Raw genomic sequence first — 14,870 nt, forward strand, 5'->3', positions numbered from 1 at the left:
TTCAGGGATATTTAATTTAGGACTTGATACTGTCAACAATTTCAGGGCCAAGCCAAACACACTAGAGTAGATTTTCAGTTGCTGGTGAAATACAATTCAGAATGGCTACGTTAGGGCAAAGCTAGCCAGAAGTGCAATGAGCTGCGATTGCTTGCAATTAAAAGTATGTGGCCACATAGGGTGGCAAAATTTGTGGGGCTTATGGAAAGGCTCAAAAGGTATTGCAAACTATTAACACCTTTATCATGGTTGAAGAAGACAGGAAAGAAAAATCAGGCAGAAATGAAGTGAAAGGAAATCCAAAGTGGAGGTATAAAATGGAGCCTGCAGGCAAGTGGACAGAGAAGTCAATACTTGACCCTCTCTTTTATAGCGGGTAAAGTAGATGTTTTTTTTTTAGAGATACAGCACTGAAACAGGCCCTTCGGCCCACCGAGTCTGTGCCGACCAACAACCACCCATTGTGATACATAAAGCAACTGTGAGGGGGATTGTTCTGTTTGACACTCCATGATATCCTCTTCATAGGACAGCCAGATTAAAAAATTGAAAGATGAAGTGTAGGAGCTAAAGTACCCTTCACACCCATTGACTGTGCCTGTGATTTAGTTTGGATTTAAGATTATAGCATGCAACACAGTTCTGCTACTGCCTTCCTTGGCAATTTGAGGTAAATTCACCTCTACCTGAGTATGCGCATTGATAACTGGTGGGCACAGAGGTCCTGTGGTACAACCTCACCTGCCTGGCATCTTTCTGTTTCTTCTCTGCTACAAGGAGAGTGGAATCCCACAGAAATTATTTTCTTTTTAATTGCTCAAAAACACTTATAAACTATCCTTTAAAACAAGTAATTTGTCTTTCCCAATCTATTTAAATCAAAGCATCCGCAGCCAACAATTGCCTGGCAATCCTAGGATGGATGAATGCAAATCCAGGATTAGCATTGGGAAATAGTAGGGACAACTGTGGTGCCATCCACCTTATTCTGATCAGAAGCTTTTTGCATCAATTAGAACCGCTGTCAGAAAGACATATTATGGGCATAAATTTATCATATTTAATCTCCGCTCATACTTGTACCAGCATTACTGCTGAGTTGCTTAGTAAAGCAATGTTGCAGTTAGTGCACTATGTGGCAATACTCATAATGGAAATCAATTATTGACAGTGAATTCAATAATCAATAATTAATCAGAAAATGTACTTTCCTTTGTGCAGTTCAGTTGATAATATTTGTAAAGATATCCACTATTCAGACTCTGTTCTCATGGCTGATAGATGTTATTTGGAGGTTAGAAAATACTTTGAGAATGAAGAAAGAGCAGATTTTTGTTGTGATAATGACTCTTCCTCTATATTTGTAAAAGACACATGAAGGACAAATAATGGGCAATATTTTATGGGAGGCATAATGCAAAGAAAATATTTAAAAATATAAACAAATTGTATATTTACTGTTCTCTAATTCACTATAGATTGAAGGAGCTTGGAGAGCTGATGGGAAAGGACTTAGTATATGGGACACCTTTAGTCATACTCCCTTGAAAGTAGGCAATGATGATACTGGCGATGTAGCATGTGACAGCTATCACAAGATTGAAGAAGATTTGGCTATTCTGAAACAACTGAAAGTGAACCATTATCGCTTTTCCCTATCCTGGTCTCGCATTCTCCCAGATGGAACCACACGACTTGTAAATGAAGTTGGTTTAAACTACTATATAAAGTTTATCGATGGTCTTCTTGCAGCTAACATTAAACCTCAGGTGAGTACCACTGATTAGCAAAAATATATTTGTTAGCAAGCAATGCATATAAAGTATCAACGGAGCTAAACATCAAGTGCAGCCACTTACACTCAAAGGATTAACAAGTACACATATTTTCTGGCACTTTCAATTTGGTAATTTTATTTTAACATCCCTCAGCTCGAAATGTATATTCAAGAAGATCTCGACTCAACTAAAAAAGCTAACTATGAGCTTTCTTGAGGACTCACCTTAGGCACCAGGTTTAATCCCAGTCTGTTCTGAATGAGCTAATCTTAGCTGGGGCAGTGGTGGTTTCAGCACCCCTGGTTTAGTGGGGGGAGAATGGGTTCTGTTCATGATCAGTACCTCTGCTGGAGAATGCCTGTGTGTGGATAACGTGCAGACAGCAGCAGATGTCATGGACCCCGTACACGAATAGCATGCCATCTGTCACCATTTAGGCTCACACATGAAAAAACTGGACAAGGTTCTGGCTTGGGCAGGAGAGGACATTGATGTCTCTGGAACCTGAGCCCAGCAAGAGGTCAAAGTGCTTCAGGAAAGTAGGAGCAGAAGGAAGAACATTGACAAAAAAAAGAGGGACAGAAAAGTTAATTCTGAGGTAAACACATTTTAGTCTGTGATTGCTGAAATGGTGTTAAATTTAGCAAGTAACAATGAATCATTGCATTTTTTTCCTCTTGTTTGCAATGGGATGGTGTATTTAAGTAAAGCAACAGGTAATTAACTTCAAATAAGTAAAGTAGCCCAGTAATGACTAACTTGATAATTCAAGAGCATTTCTACTTTTAATGAATTTTAAAAGATTGGTTCTTGGTGAATACATTTGTTGTAGGTCTTCCTATAATCTTTGTGTTTATTACAAATTATTGATTTTAGCAACTGACTTGTTTACAGAGGTGATATTTCATTTGGCATTAGCTGGTTTTGAAAATTTGTAACTGTCATTTGCTTCTGTATCTTGCTGTCAAAAGATTGGGAACATATTTTGAGCATTAAGATTGAAGTATAAAATACACTTCAAAAACATTGTGATCAGATTATCTGGAAAAAGTGAAGGACAATGATGAGCACTCTAATTTATGCTTATCATCTGCTGGTTATCTATAGGTTACCCTTTATCACTGGGATCTCCCTCAAGCTCTGCAAGATGTCGGTGGCTGGGAAAATAGTAGCATCATTGACCGATACGTAGACTATGCTGATTTCTGCTTTCAAAGATTAGGTGACAGGGTGAAGTTCTGGATAACTTTGAATGAGCCTTACAATGCAGCACTTCTTGGTTATGGCTATGGCACATCTGCACCAGGTATTGTATATGTACAGGTGTTCTTTTTCAATCGCATGTATGTATATCGTGTATGTGAAAACTCTTAGGGGCAAAGTACTGCCTAAACTGTTTAACACTATCCAAAGGCTATAATGTGAATAATAATTTTCTCAAATTTTTAATGAATTTTTTTGCATCTCATAGTTTTTCCTCTCTGTGAATTCAGTAACCTGTAATGCCTTAGGCTTACAGTATGTGGAAGTCTAACAATTTCATTGGACCTATTGGACTTTCATATCGAATGCAAAGGGAATTGAATATAAAAGTAGGGAGGTTCTACTGCAGTTGTACAGAGCCTAGGTGAGATCACATCAGGAGTACTGTGTACAGTTTTGGTCTCCTTAATTGAAAAAGGATATAATTGCGTTAGCAGTTCAGAGAAGGTTCACTGAACTCATTCCGGGGATGAAGGGCTTACCTTATGTAGGCTGAACAGGTTGGTCCCATACCCGTTGGAGTTTAGAAGAATGAGAGGCAATCTGATTGAAATATATAAGATCCTGAGGGGACTTGATAGAGTGGATATCTGGAGGATGTTTCCTCTTGTGGGGGAGACTAGAACTTGGGCACACAGTTTAAGAATAAAAGGTCTTCCTTTTAAGACGGAGATGAAAATAATTTTTTTTCTCTCAGAGGGTCATTAGCCTGTGCAATTCTCTTCCCCAGGAAGAAGTGGAGGCTGGGACATTGAATTTATTCAGGGCTGAGTTATATAGATTTTTGATAGACATGGAAGTCAAGGGTTATGGGGGCAAGTGGAGTTGAGATCACAGCCAGATCAGCCATGATCTTATCAAATAGCAGAGTGGGCTTGAAGGGCCGAATGGCTTACTCCTGCTCCTAAGGCCTATGTTCCTATGTAAGCCAGTGATCGAAACCAAAAATTCAAGTATTTGAATATTTTACATATAGATTGTGGGTTCTGTACTAGAAATTAATATATTATACAGTTTAGCCTGTGTAAGACAGTTCAACAAGAGTCAGACAGTCATGATTATGGACTTGTCTATAGTATCCAGCTGTGACAGGTGGATTTGAATAAAAGGAAGTCCTAGGTCTCAAAACTGATTCACACGTCAGTTCAAACTTCCATCCAAGCCAAATATTTTATTATTTTCTCTAAGTTTTCCAGGGAGAACGGATACCTATAAGATACACTGTAACCAATGGAATATCCATTTGTTCTTTTGCGGTTGTTCACAACCATATCTGATGCTGTAGAGAGGCTGAATCTCATGATGCAATTTTGGGTGCAAAACACTACTGAAGAAGAGCTAAGTGTAATGGTTAATAGGAATGTACCTAATAACACAAATTTTAACCCAGCCCTCCAGGCAGGAATTCCACAGGATTGGATGGAATGCTGGTTTTACACCCTGCCCAATGCTACATTCCATTGACTTCATATGGAGCAAAATTGAGAAGGTGTTAAACCGTAGTTGCAGCCGATCCTGTCAGTTTTGCATTGGGCAAGCTGGATAAAATGTCCTCAAAATCCCCAATGAGTTTACTTTGATACTTTGTTGAATTTTCTGTTGGTGTATTACCAACAGTTTTAATTATAGTAATATAGTGATAAAACATCAGAAGAACTATATCACAAAAGTGGAATTGATAGATAACAAGTGATTTTGACTGGCATATTCTAGCTGTTTTATTCTGAAAAGTATGAATCCTTTTTTATCTAATTAATCACTACCTCTTGTGTTTGAAGGTATTAACATGAGATTAGGCACAGCTCCTTATATTGTTGGTCACAATCTAATCAAAGCACATGCTGAAGTTTGGCACTTGTACAATGAAACTTACAGACCACACCAGGGAGGGCTGATCTCCATTACTATCAATTCTGACTGGGTTGAGCCAAGGAACCCTTATAAACAGGAAGACATTGATGCTGCAAATAGGCATTTGATGGTAAGAAACAATCTAGCATTAGTTTACATCTTATTTTGTTCAATAAGCTGAACTGCATTAAGAAAGGGGGAAATAAACAACCCCGGTTCCTGCTCCTGTATCACTGTTGAGTGTTTCCATTTGGAGGCTACGTGTGTGAACAATGGACTGAATTTTACCAGCTGTTTGAGTACGGGCTGGGAGGTGGGAAGGCTGGCAAGATGATGCGGGAAGGTGTTGTGTGGTGTGCCTGACATCTTCCCGCACCGTGCCATTTTGCCAGTGGCAGGAAAGTTGGCAGACAGACCAACCAGAGCCTAATTGAGCCATTTAAGTGGCCAATTAAGGGCCTCTTCTCATCTCTGGCATTTTACCAGCAACTGGGAGGTCCGCTGCCGCTGGGGCGAGGCTCTGGGAGGTTGGGGGCTGGGTGTGGATGGCCTGCATTTTTGTGCACTCTTTGGCACAGAGAGGTACACCTGGCAGCAATTGCCATCCCCACGGCAAAAGTGCTGCCTGCTCTCAGCGACCACTGACACCTACCTCCCCCTTGACGCCCCCCCCCCAACCTTGTTGGGGCCTGTTGACTGGCCCCAGTGCACCCAGACCCCATTTACCTGCCTTTGAGGACACACGGCTATCAATGCACCCTCATCCTCCACTAGTGGTGGCACTGCTGAGCTGCTGGTCTTCTGATTGGGCCAGCAGCTCCTGGGCGCGGGCCACCATCCTTATAAGGGACAGCAGCCCCAGCAGCAGCCACTTAATTGCCTGCTGCCGCACACTGAAGCAGGATAGCCGCCCCGTAACACCAACCCCTCCCCACCCCCCACCTCGCTTTGTGCTCTGGCGGTGGGACACCTGCTCAGGGAAAAAAAAACCTGACTCGAACCCGACCGAACCACAGCGGACCCGAGCCCGACCCAGCCCGAGTTCCTCCGATTTTGCCCCGCCCCGACCCAAGCCCGACCCGACCCGAACCCGTCCTGATTCAACCTGACCCGAGCCCAACCCGACCATCCCATTACTTACCTTCCTGACACCGAACCTGCAAAAAGCTGCAGCGCATGTGTGATGACATCATAGTGACGTCACTCGCTCACTGCGCACACTCAGTTTCGTCCCGGACTCCCAGCTCGGGTAAGTTTTTTTTATTTCAATACTTACCAGCAGAGCACTTACCGTGTGTACCTGACCCGACTCTACCTGGTCTCGGCCTGACCCGACCTGAGCCCGAAGGCCGTATCCTGAAGATGGGCCTGACCCGACCCCTACCCGACACGTCATCAGGTTCGGGTCGGGTAGCAGGCCTCTACCCTACCACCTTCACTAAATCCAGCCCAATGAGTCAGATTTTGTGGTCAGTGGTGAACCATTACAATTCCACTTGCTCATAGATGTTATATGGGCTTTTGCAATGGAAGCTCTTGTCAGTGCAGTGCCCTCTACAGAGCATCTGGGAGGTGTGTGAATAGGGCAATCAACAATGTATCTCTTTAACCAATCAGATTGAAGAATCATTAATGAGCAGCAGAGTCTGAACCAGGAAGTGTGAATTAGAATATTGAATTCAATGTCAATTCAGGTACAGAAAGCAAAATAAAAAGAGGGAAAGAAAGATTGGATTAAGAGAGCAATAAAAGAGGTAAAAAGAAAAATTAATTTCAAATTTCTGACAATAGTTAAAATCGGAAGGAATGACACACCACAATTTCCAATGCCAGTGAGATTGTTTAACATTAATTAAGACTTGCCACACTGTGAAAATTTTACTTACACTGGAATGGACAACACCGATCTTTTACTTACAAGTTTAGTCGGTATCTATCAGGTAAGTACAGCAACTTTACATGGTTCCATGTATCTCAATAGTGAGTTCCTTGGTGAGATACCATTCTCGTGCAGTTTTTGGAGAAGGAAGGCATCTCAGAAGGCAACTTTCTGATTTACACATTTAACGGTGAATGTGTAGTCACTGGAAGTTGCTATCCGATTTGCATGTTAACAGCGCCCTTCACTGCTAGCCTCACCATTACTTCTACCGCAAAATCCGGGCCAAGGATAGAGCTGGGCTTAGTTATCGTAGTCCCACAGTCAAGTAACTTCTTGTACAAACAAAACGATCTCAGCAGGCAACTGATAATTTAAACATAGGTCAGTTTTCTTTAGCTATAATGTTCTGAAACACTGGTCAAATTTTCAGATGACGTGTCTTTTCTATCTTGCGGATAGTATGTTTCTTTTAACGATGGAAAATATGCTTTCTGAAAGCACAGGAATATATATGAGCAAGAGAAAGCCTGTTTGTATTTTTAAAAAGTCTACTGCATCTCACTGTCTGGGTTCAGATCTATGGAACCACCTTGTGGGTGAGGTGTTAGGTGGCTATCAGGAATGAAAATGACATCACCCTGACAGACACTATCTGTGCCAGCTCCTGCCAGTGCCCTGCTGATGGGCAGTCTCTCTTATTGCGGATAAAGGTCTGTGTGAAAACAGACTGCTGGGTAGCAATGAATTTGTTAAGCCCTGAATTATGGTTGTCTTAAATTGGTTGTTCAAAGTTATGAATTCTGACATCCAGCTGTAGATTACAATTCAGTGCCTCAGTCATAAGGTTCACGAGGACAGCTACTCCTGAGCCTAGGATTCCAGCCAATTAGGTCAAAGTTACAGCTGGAAATCAGGGGAACTGCACCAAAACTACTGAAAGGTCACAGACCTGAAATGCTAACTCTGCTTTTCTCTCCACAGATGCTGCCTGACTTACTGAGTATTTCCAGCATTTTCTGTTTTTGTTTCAGATTTCCAACATTGGCAGTATTTTGCTTTTGTTTTAGATTAAAACCATACTTCTTGCCAACACAAAGTACTAATAAGGTTCTTATTAGGGCATTGACTTGCAATGTTATTTGGAGCTGACTACAAAAGATCCCAATTCCTGATCTACCCTTTCCAACGTCATTGAACTGGCTCATTAATCAGGAGGAGAGTCAAGATTTGGTCATTAGACAACTGATGCAGGTTTAAGCTCTCACTATCTAAATACCAGGAAGTCTTCACGCCCCATAATGGACAGCATTACCCGTCATAAGATGTGTGAAGGCATTTCTACAATTCTGTTACCCACAGTATGGACATATACCATCATACCCCATCAACTATAAATTTCATCAGATGATGATGCTGAGTTTTAGCAATAAATGCCTGCCTCTCTGAAAGCCAATCATGGTAGTCACTGAATCCTGGATTAATAAGTACATGACATTATAACCAGCCTTTATGTAAGCTGGCTCCCCCTCCTAGTTGCTGAATGACAGGTTGGTGTAGGCTGTAGCCTTCCTTTCCTGCAACTGTTTCCCCTTTTTCAATCAAATCTATCTCACCTGACACAGGAACTGAAGCAAGTTGCTACATGCTTAAGAATTCTGAATCATGAAGAAGAACTGTTGAGACACACATTTTATGATCACGAGCTTAGCTTGGGACTTTGCTGTTACTGAAGATTGATTTAAAAAAAAACAAAATACCTTCTTTCAGTCTTTCTCCCATGGCCCTGAAAATCTTGCCCCCGCCTGAGATGGTCAGGTATTAATGTGAATCAATAATTGGATGGATACCCCTAGTATTTTCCAATCAAGATCATCAAGATCACCCTTTGAGCCAATCAAAACAATAATATTGTACTTAGGGCATCCACCGTTGTACCCCACGGTTAGCTCATTGTTGATGCTCGTTCCACCAATAATACCATCATCCACAGAAAGCTATGTTGTAATTCTTTACAAATGCCTGGAACTAACACTGAGAGACCATCCAACCCAAAGATAAAGAATCAAATAAGATGGGTAATGCTGAACAACCTTGCCTCACTTCTCTTACAAGAGAAATAAATTCAGTAAGTCTTCCATCTGGATTTACATGGATCTGTTGAACTAGAGTCCATATCTCAGGTGAAATCTAAGATTCAACTATACACTCAGAAGCAACAACATCAACATATTTGCAGGAAAATAGAAAATGTCATCTTTTATCTCTCCTCAATGAAGCATTCTTTTAGGCCTCCAGTTTACACAGCCAAAAATAGACTAAAATGAACAGAACTCGAGTTTAGAGTCTAAAGAGAAGACTGAAACGTTGGATTTTGAACTAATTATATGATTAGAAAGTAACACTCCACACAAAGACAACTGTAACTTCAGCATTTATGTTGCTCTGAATTAATGTGAAACATTGTGGCTGTGCGAAGGATTTCTTCATTATTTTCTTCCCTGTGCTATTTATTATTTAATAACCAAATAGGAGATGTATTTTGTGCTCTGACTTTCAACATACTATCTCTGTGCTTTCTCCTTTCTGTAGGATAGCATCTTGCATCACACAACACTTTTTCTAAAGGTCAAACTGGGCTTGAGACTCAACAAGCATGTCCTATTGCTTTGTGTTACTCTTAAGAAACAATTGTTGACAGTAAAGATTTTCCTTTTGAATCATACTTCTAACTTTTCCACCACGATGTTCTCTATGCATGAACGAACAGGATGACTTCTTCATTGGCTATGTGTTTTGAATGATAGAAGTTAAACGTTCACCTAGTGATGATTAGAACTTGGCCACTTATTTTCCTGATCAGAAGTCCTTCATCCATTACGCGCTAATGGCATGTACCATTCTGAAGTTTAGTTCATCATTCCAGCAATGCCATTTCATTATAGAATCAGAGTGAACAAGGTCCCTTTATGGCCCCGCAGCCTGGCTTCAAAGTTCATAGCTTGAGAGGAGTGAATCCACCATATCCAAGAGTATTTATCCACTCTGTTCTATCGCTCTGTAAATATGAAGTAGGACACTTTAAATGATTATATTACAGATTTTAATTGAGCAGGGATACTCTCTAGATGCATACTTATTTTGTATTTATTTAAACATTGTACAGTAAGACTTCTCATTTCATTTGTAACTGATTTATCCACTAATTTCTTTTGACATGAACTGTATAACAGTTGAAGAAAAGTTGTAGAGTTAGGACACTGTTGAAATGTAATTTTATGCTTTTTGTTCTTTTAGTTTTATGGTGGTTGGTTTGCATATCCAATTTTCAAAGATGGTGACTACAACGAGGTGATGAAAGCACGTGTGAGAGAGAAGAGTTTGGCTCAAGGCTTGGCTAAATCTCGGTAGGAAATCAACACAATTTCAATAACTCAAGTATCTAAAGTGGAAAAGCAAATTTTCATTGGTCCATTAGCTCCAATTTTCTCAGATTCACCAACACATAATTTTACTTTTCGTCTATAAATTGGAGCTTTGTTTTAAATTATTGCTGATACTGAAAAATGATTGAAATCCTTTGATAGCTATTAACATTAATACATGAAAATCTAGTATCTAATAAAATAATTTAATGATATAGCTGCAATTGTACACTGAATCAATGGTTCAGATGGAATTCTGAGTAGCATAATCACTAGGACAAAGACACTTTCACAGCACCTGGGGAATTGAGTTTGCTAGACACCAGTTGGCCTGAATGGTTTGTTACTGTGCTGTAAATACATTGTAATTTTCACTAAAATGTGTTGAGAAAGCACATTCTTGGCCTTCTGCCTTATTCCATAATAGATCAGCCAACTACTTCTTGTCAGACACCTGCCAGGCACCCATACAGGACGATCTCCCCTGATGTTTCACATTTAGAACATAACTGCAATGAAATAACAAAGTTGTCAAAAAATTAGAACAAGTAATGTAATAAAAATCCAACAACTATAACTCCCTTATAATTCTTTGAGAGAGGATTAAGTGGGGAATATTAATTGAGGAGTTATAAATACTGGAGTTTACTTTACCAATCAGGACACCTATAGGCTGAGCACTTTACAGGCTAGGTTGGGCTACTGAAAATTTTAGGTTTTGTAAATTTTACGTGACTTAAAACAAAACGAGTCTCTTCCTTGCACATAAATTAAACCTTGAGCATGCACTAAGATCATTTTAAGTATATTCTTCTCCAACTGTACCTCTCTACAAAATCCAGTACTCAAACGAAAATAATTTTAAATAACAACATCTGCTATGTGGATATCTGAAAATGTCAGCTATGTTTAGCAGAGTTTGGTCAGAGAAACAAGGTTTGACGTACCTGACTGTCTATTTTCAGACTCCCTGAATTCACTGAATCTGAAAAGCACAGAATTAAGGGGACATATGACTATATGGGATTTAATCACTACACCACAGTCTTGGCATTCAATGTCAATTTTGGAAATGCTATCCCAATGTTTGATGCTGACAGGTAAGAGATTTAATAATAGAAAATAGTTCATAATTGATTAGACTTAAATGTTGGTCAGACCGATGAGCTTTTGCAAGACATTATCCTCCCACAATTCCTCTCCTCCATCATCCAACTCTGTGGAACTCTCCTTACATGGTTCATCTTTTACAAATCCAAAATCCATCCAGTGCATCATCAGCAATGGCATCTTTTACCTCCCCCATAATTTCACCCCAGGGCCCCCTCAGTGATCTAGCCTTCTGCACCTTCTCTTTATTTACATGTCAACCGCAGGCATCAGGTTGGCTGTCACACGTATGCTGATGGTACTTACCTCTACTCCTCCACAACTCACCTTGACCCCTCAACTATCTATGTGTTGTCAGATTGTTTGTCTGGCATCAAGTCCTCAATGAATCACAACTTCCTCCAGCGCTGCATCAAGAAGATCATCATCTTTATAGCGCCATCACAAACACCAATACCTTGCTACTGACTCCATCCCTTTCCCTAGCCATTCTCTTAGCTTCAACCAAGCTATTCACAATCTTGTTGTCCTGTTGGCCCTCATTGATCTAACTGGCTCCAGTTCCCAATGAATTTAAATTCAAAGCCTTTGTCGTTATCTATAAATTCTTCCATGGCCTTGTCCCCACTCTATTGCAGACTCTTCCAGCCTTATTTTCCTCCCCAACACTATATTTATCTGACTCTGGCCTTTTGTGCTTGCCCCCCACTTTGAGCCCCTTCACCTGTTATTGATATCACAGCCTTCAACTGCCTTGAGATCAACTTCCTGTAACTCCCTTTCAAAACCTCCCTTTTTCTCCATTTCTCTTTCTATCTTTCAAAGCTCCTTAAAACCCCTACTTGATCAAGCTTTTGGTCACCACTCTGAATTCTCTTTGTGGCTTGATATTAATTTTCCCTACTCCTATTTGAGAAGCGCCTTGGTGTATTATTTATATTTAAGGCACGACATAATGCATGTTATTGGATAAGTTCACTAAGCCATTGGGGTAACAATAAGGAAATACGCCAACAAATTATGTCAGGAGTTCTATGGTCTCCTGCTGTAACTGCAGCAATTGACCAGTGGAAATCCTGGAGAAATGATGTAAATGGCTTCCTTTGCAAATTAAAGTAATTATATCTTTTTTCTGAATCGAATACAAGAACATTTAGAAAGATATTGGATGAATTTCAGCTTATTTAAAATCAGCATTAATGGGGCAGTAGCAGCATCAAGATGGGGTTTATAGACACAGTAAAGCCCTGTTAAAGGCAACAATCAACCTGCTGCCATTTTCAGAGCCACCACCCAATGGGTGATCAAAGTGCCTGTCTGTTTCAGGCAGTGGACTCCTTTAAAATCGGATCGTGTTTTTGGGATCCTTAATGGGGAGGGGGAGCAGCCCCAAGTCGTGGTCCACATAGGCACCAACGACATAGGTAGGAAGAGAGATGGGGATTTAAGACAGAAATTTAGGGAGCTAGGGTGGAAGCTTAGAGCAAGAACAAACAGAATTGTTATCTCTGGGTTGTTGCCCGTGCCATGTGATAGCGAAGCGAGGAATAGGGAGAGAGAGGAGTTGAACACGTGGCTGCAGGGATGGTGCAGGAGGGAGGGATTTGGTTTCCTGGATAATTGGGGCTCTTTCTGGGGTAGGTGGGACCTCTACAAACAGGATGGTCTTCACCTGAACCAGAGGGGTACCAATATCCTGGGGGGGAGGTTTGCTAGTGCTCTTCGGGGGGGTTTAAACTAATTCAGCAGGGGAATGGGAACCCAAATTGTAGTGCCAGTGTACAGGATGTTGAGAGTAGTGAGGTCAGGGATATGGTTACAAGGAAGCAAGAGGGCACTGGCAAGCAAGAACCTGGTTTAAAGTGTGTCTATTTCAACGCCAGGAGCATCCGGAATAAGGTGGGTGAGCTTGCAGCATGGGTTGGTACCTGGGATCTTGATGTAGTGGCCATTTCGGAGACATGGGTAGAGCAGGGGCAGGAATGGATGTTGCAGATTCCGGGATTTGGATGTTTCAGTAAGAACAGAGAAGATGGTAAAAGAGGGGGGGGTGTGGCATCGTTAATCAAGGAGAGTATTACAGCGACAGAAAGGACGTTTGAGGACTCGTCTACTGAGGTAGTATGGGCTGAGGTTAGAAACAGGAGAGGTGAGGTTACCCTGTTGGGAGTCTTTTATAGACCTCCGAATAGTTCCAGAGATGTAGAGGAAAGGATAGCGAAGATGATTCTCGACAGGGGTGAGAGTAACAGGGTAGTTGTTATGGGGGACTTTAACTTTCCAAATATCGACTGGAAATACTATAGTTCGAGTACTTTAGATGGGTCAGTTTTTGTCCAGTGTGTGCAGGAGGGTTTTCTGACACAGTATGTAGACAGGCCAACCAGGGGCGATCCCACATTGGATTTGGTACTGGGAAATGAACCCGGCCAGGTGTTAGATTTAGATGTAGGTGAGCACTTTGGTGACAGTGATCACAATTCGGTTAGGTTTACCTTAGCGATGGGCAGGGACAGGTATATACCGCAGGGCAAGAATTATAACTGGGGGAAAGGAAATTATGATGCGATTAGGCAAGACTTAGGATGCGTAGGATGGGGAAGGAAACTGCAGGGGATGGGAACAATCGAAATGTGGAGCTTATTCAAGGAGCAGCTACTGCGTGTCCTTGATAAGTATGTACCTGTGAGGCAGGGAGGAAGTTGTCGTGCGAGGGAGCCGTGGTTTACTAAAGAAGTTGAAGCGCTTGTCAAGAGGAAGAAGAAGGCTTATGTTAGGATGAGACGTGAAGGCTCAGTTAGGGCGCTTGAGAGCTACAAGCTAGCCAGGAAGGATCTAAAGGGAGAGCTAAGAAGAGCAAGGAGAGGACACGAGAAGTCATTGGTGGATCGGATCAGGGAAAACCCTAAGGCTTTCTATAGGTATATCAGGAATAAAAGAATGACTAGAGTTAGATTAGGGCCAATCAAGGATAGTAGTGGGAAGTTGTGTGTGGAATCAGAGGAGATAGGGGAAGTGTTAAATGAATATTTTGCGTCAGTATTTACAGTAGAGAAAGAAAATGTTGTTGAGAATACTGAGATTCAGGCTACGAGGCTAGATGGGATTGAGGTTCACAAGGAGGAGGTGTTAGCAATTTTGGAAAGTGTGAAAATAGATAAGTCCCCTGGGCCAGATGGGATTTATCCTAGGATTCTCTGGGAAGCTAGGGAGGAGATTGCAGAGCCTTTGTCCTTGATCTTTATGTCGTCATTGTCGACAGGAATAGTGCCGGAAGACTGGAGGATTGCAAATGTTGTCCCCTTGTTCAAGAAGGGGAGTAGAGACAGCCCTGGTAATTATAGACCTGTGAGCCTCACTTCGGTTGTGGGTAAAATGTTGGAAAAGGTTATAAGAGACAGGATTTATAATCATCTTGAAAAGAATAAGTACATTAGAGATAGTCAGCACGGTTTTGTGACGGGTAGGTCGTGCCTCACAAACCTTATTGAGTTTTTCGAGAAGATGACCAAACAGGTGGATGAGGGTAAAGCAGTGGATGTGGTGTATATGGATTTCAGTAAG

General features: G+C 41.3%; 1 protein-coding gene across 1 annotated transcript in view; it reads left to right on the forward strand.

Annotated features, from left to right (window-relative positions):
• Positions 1 to 14,870, forward strand: part of LOC137372375 (lactase/phlorizin hydrolase-like) — an 89,038-nt gene that overhangs the window by 53,625 nt on the left and 20,543 nt on the right. Inside the window, exons 10-14 of the mRNA XM_068036267.1 lie at positions 1,479 to 1,769; positions 2,886 to 3,084; positions 4,820 to 5,022; positions 10,069 to 10,178; positions 11,162 to 11,296. Of these exons, the coding sequence (XP_067892368.1) occupies positions 1,479 to 1,769; positions 2,886 to 3,084; positions 4,820 to 5,022; positions 10,069 to 10,178; positions 11,162 to 11,296 (938 nt within the window). The remainder of the gene's footprint in view (positions 1 to 1,478; positions 1,770 to 2,885; positions 3,085 to 4,819; positions 5,023 to 10,068; positions 10,179 to 11,161; positions 11,297 to 14,870) is intronic.

Source organism: Heterodontus francisci, chromosome 7 (genome assembly GCF_036365525.1).
Source record: "Heterodontus francisci isolate sHetFra1 chromosome 7, sHetFra1.hap1, whole genome shotgun sequence".
NCBI lineage: Eukaryota > Metazoa > Chordata > Chondrichthyes > Heterodontiformes > Heterodontidae > Heterodontus > Heterodontus francisci.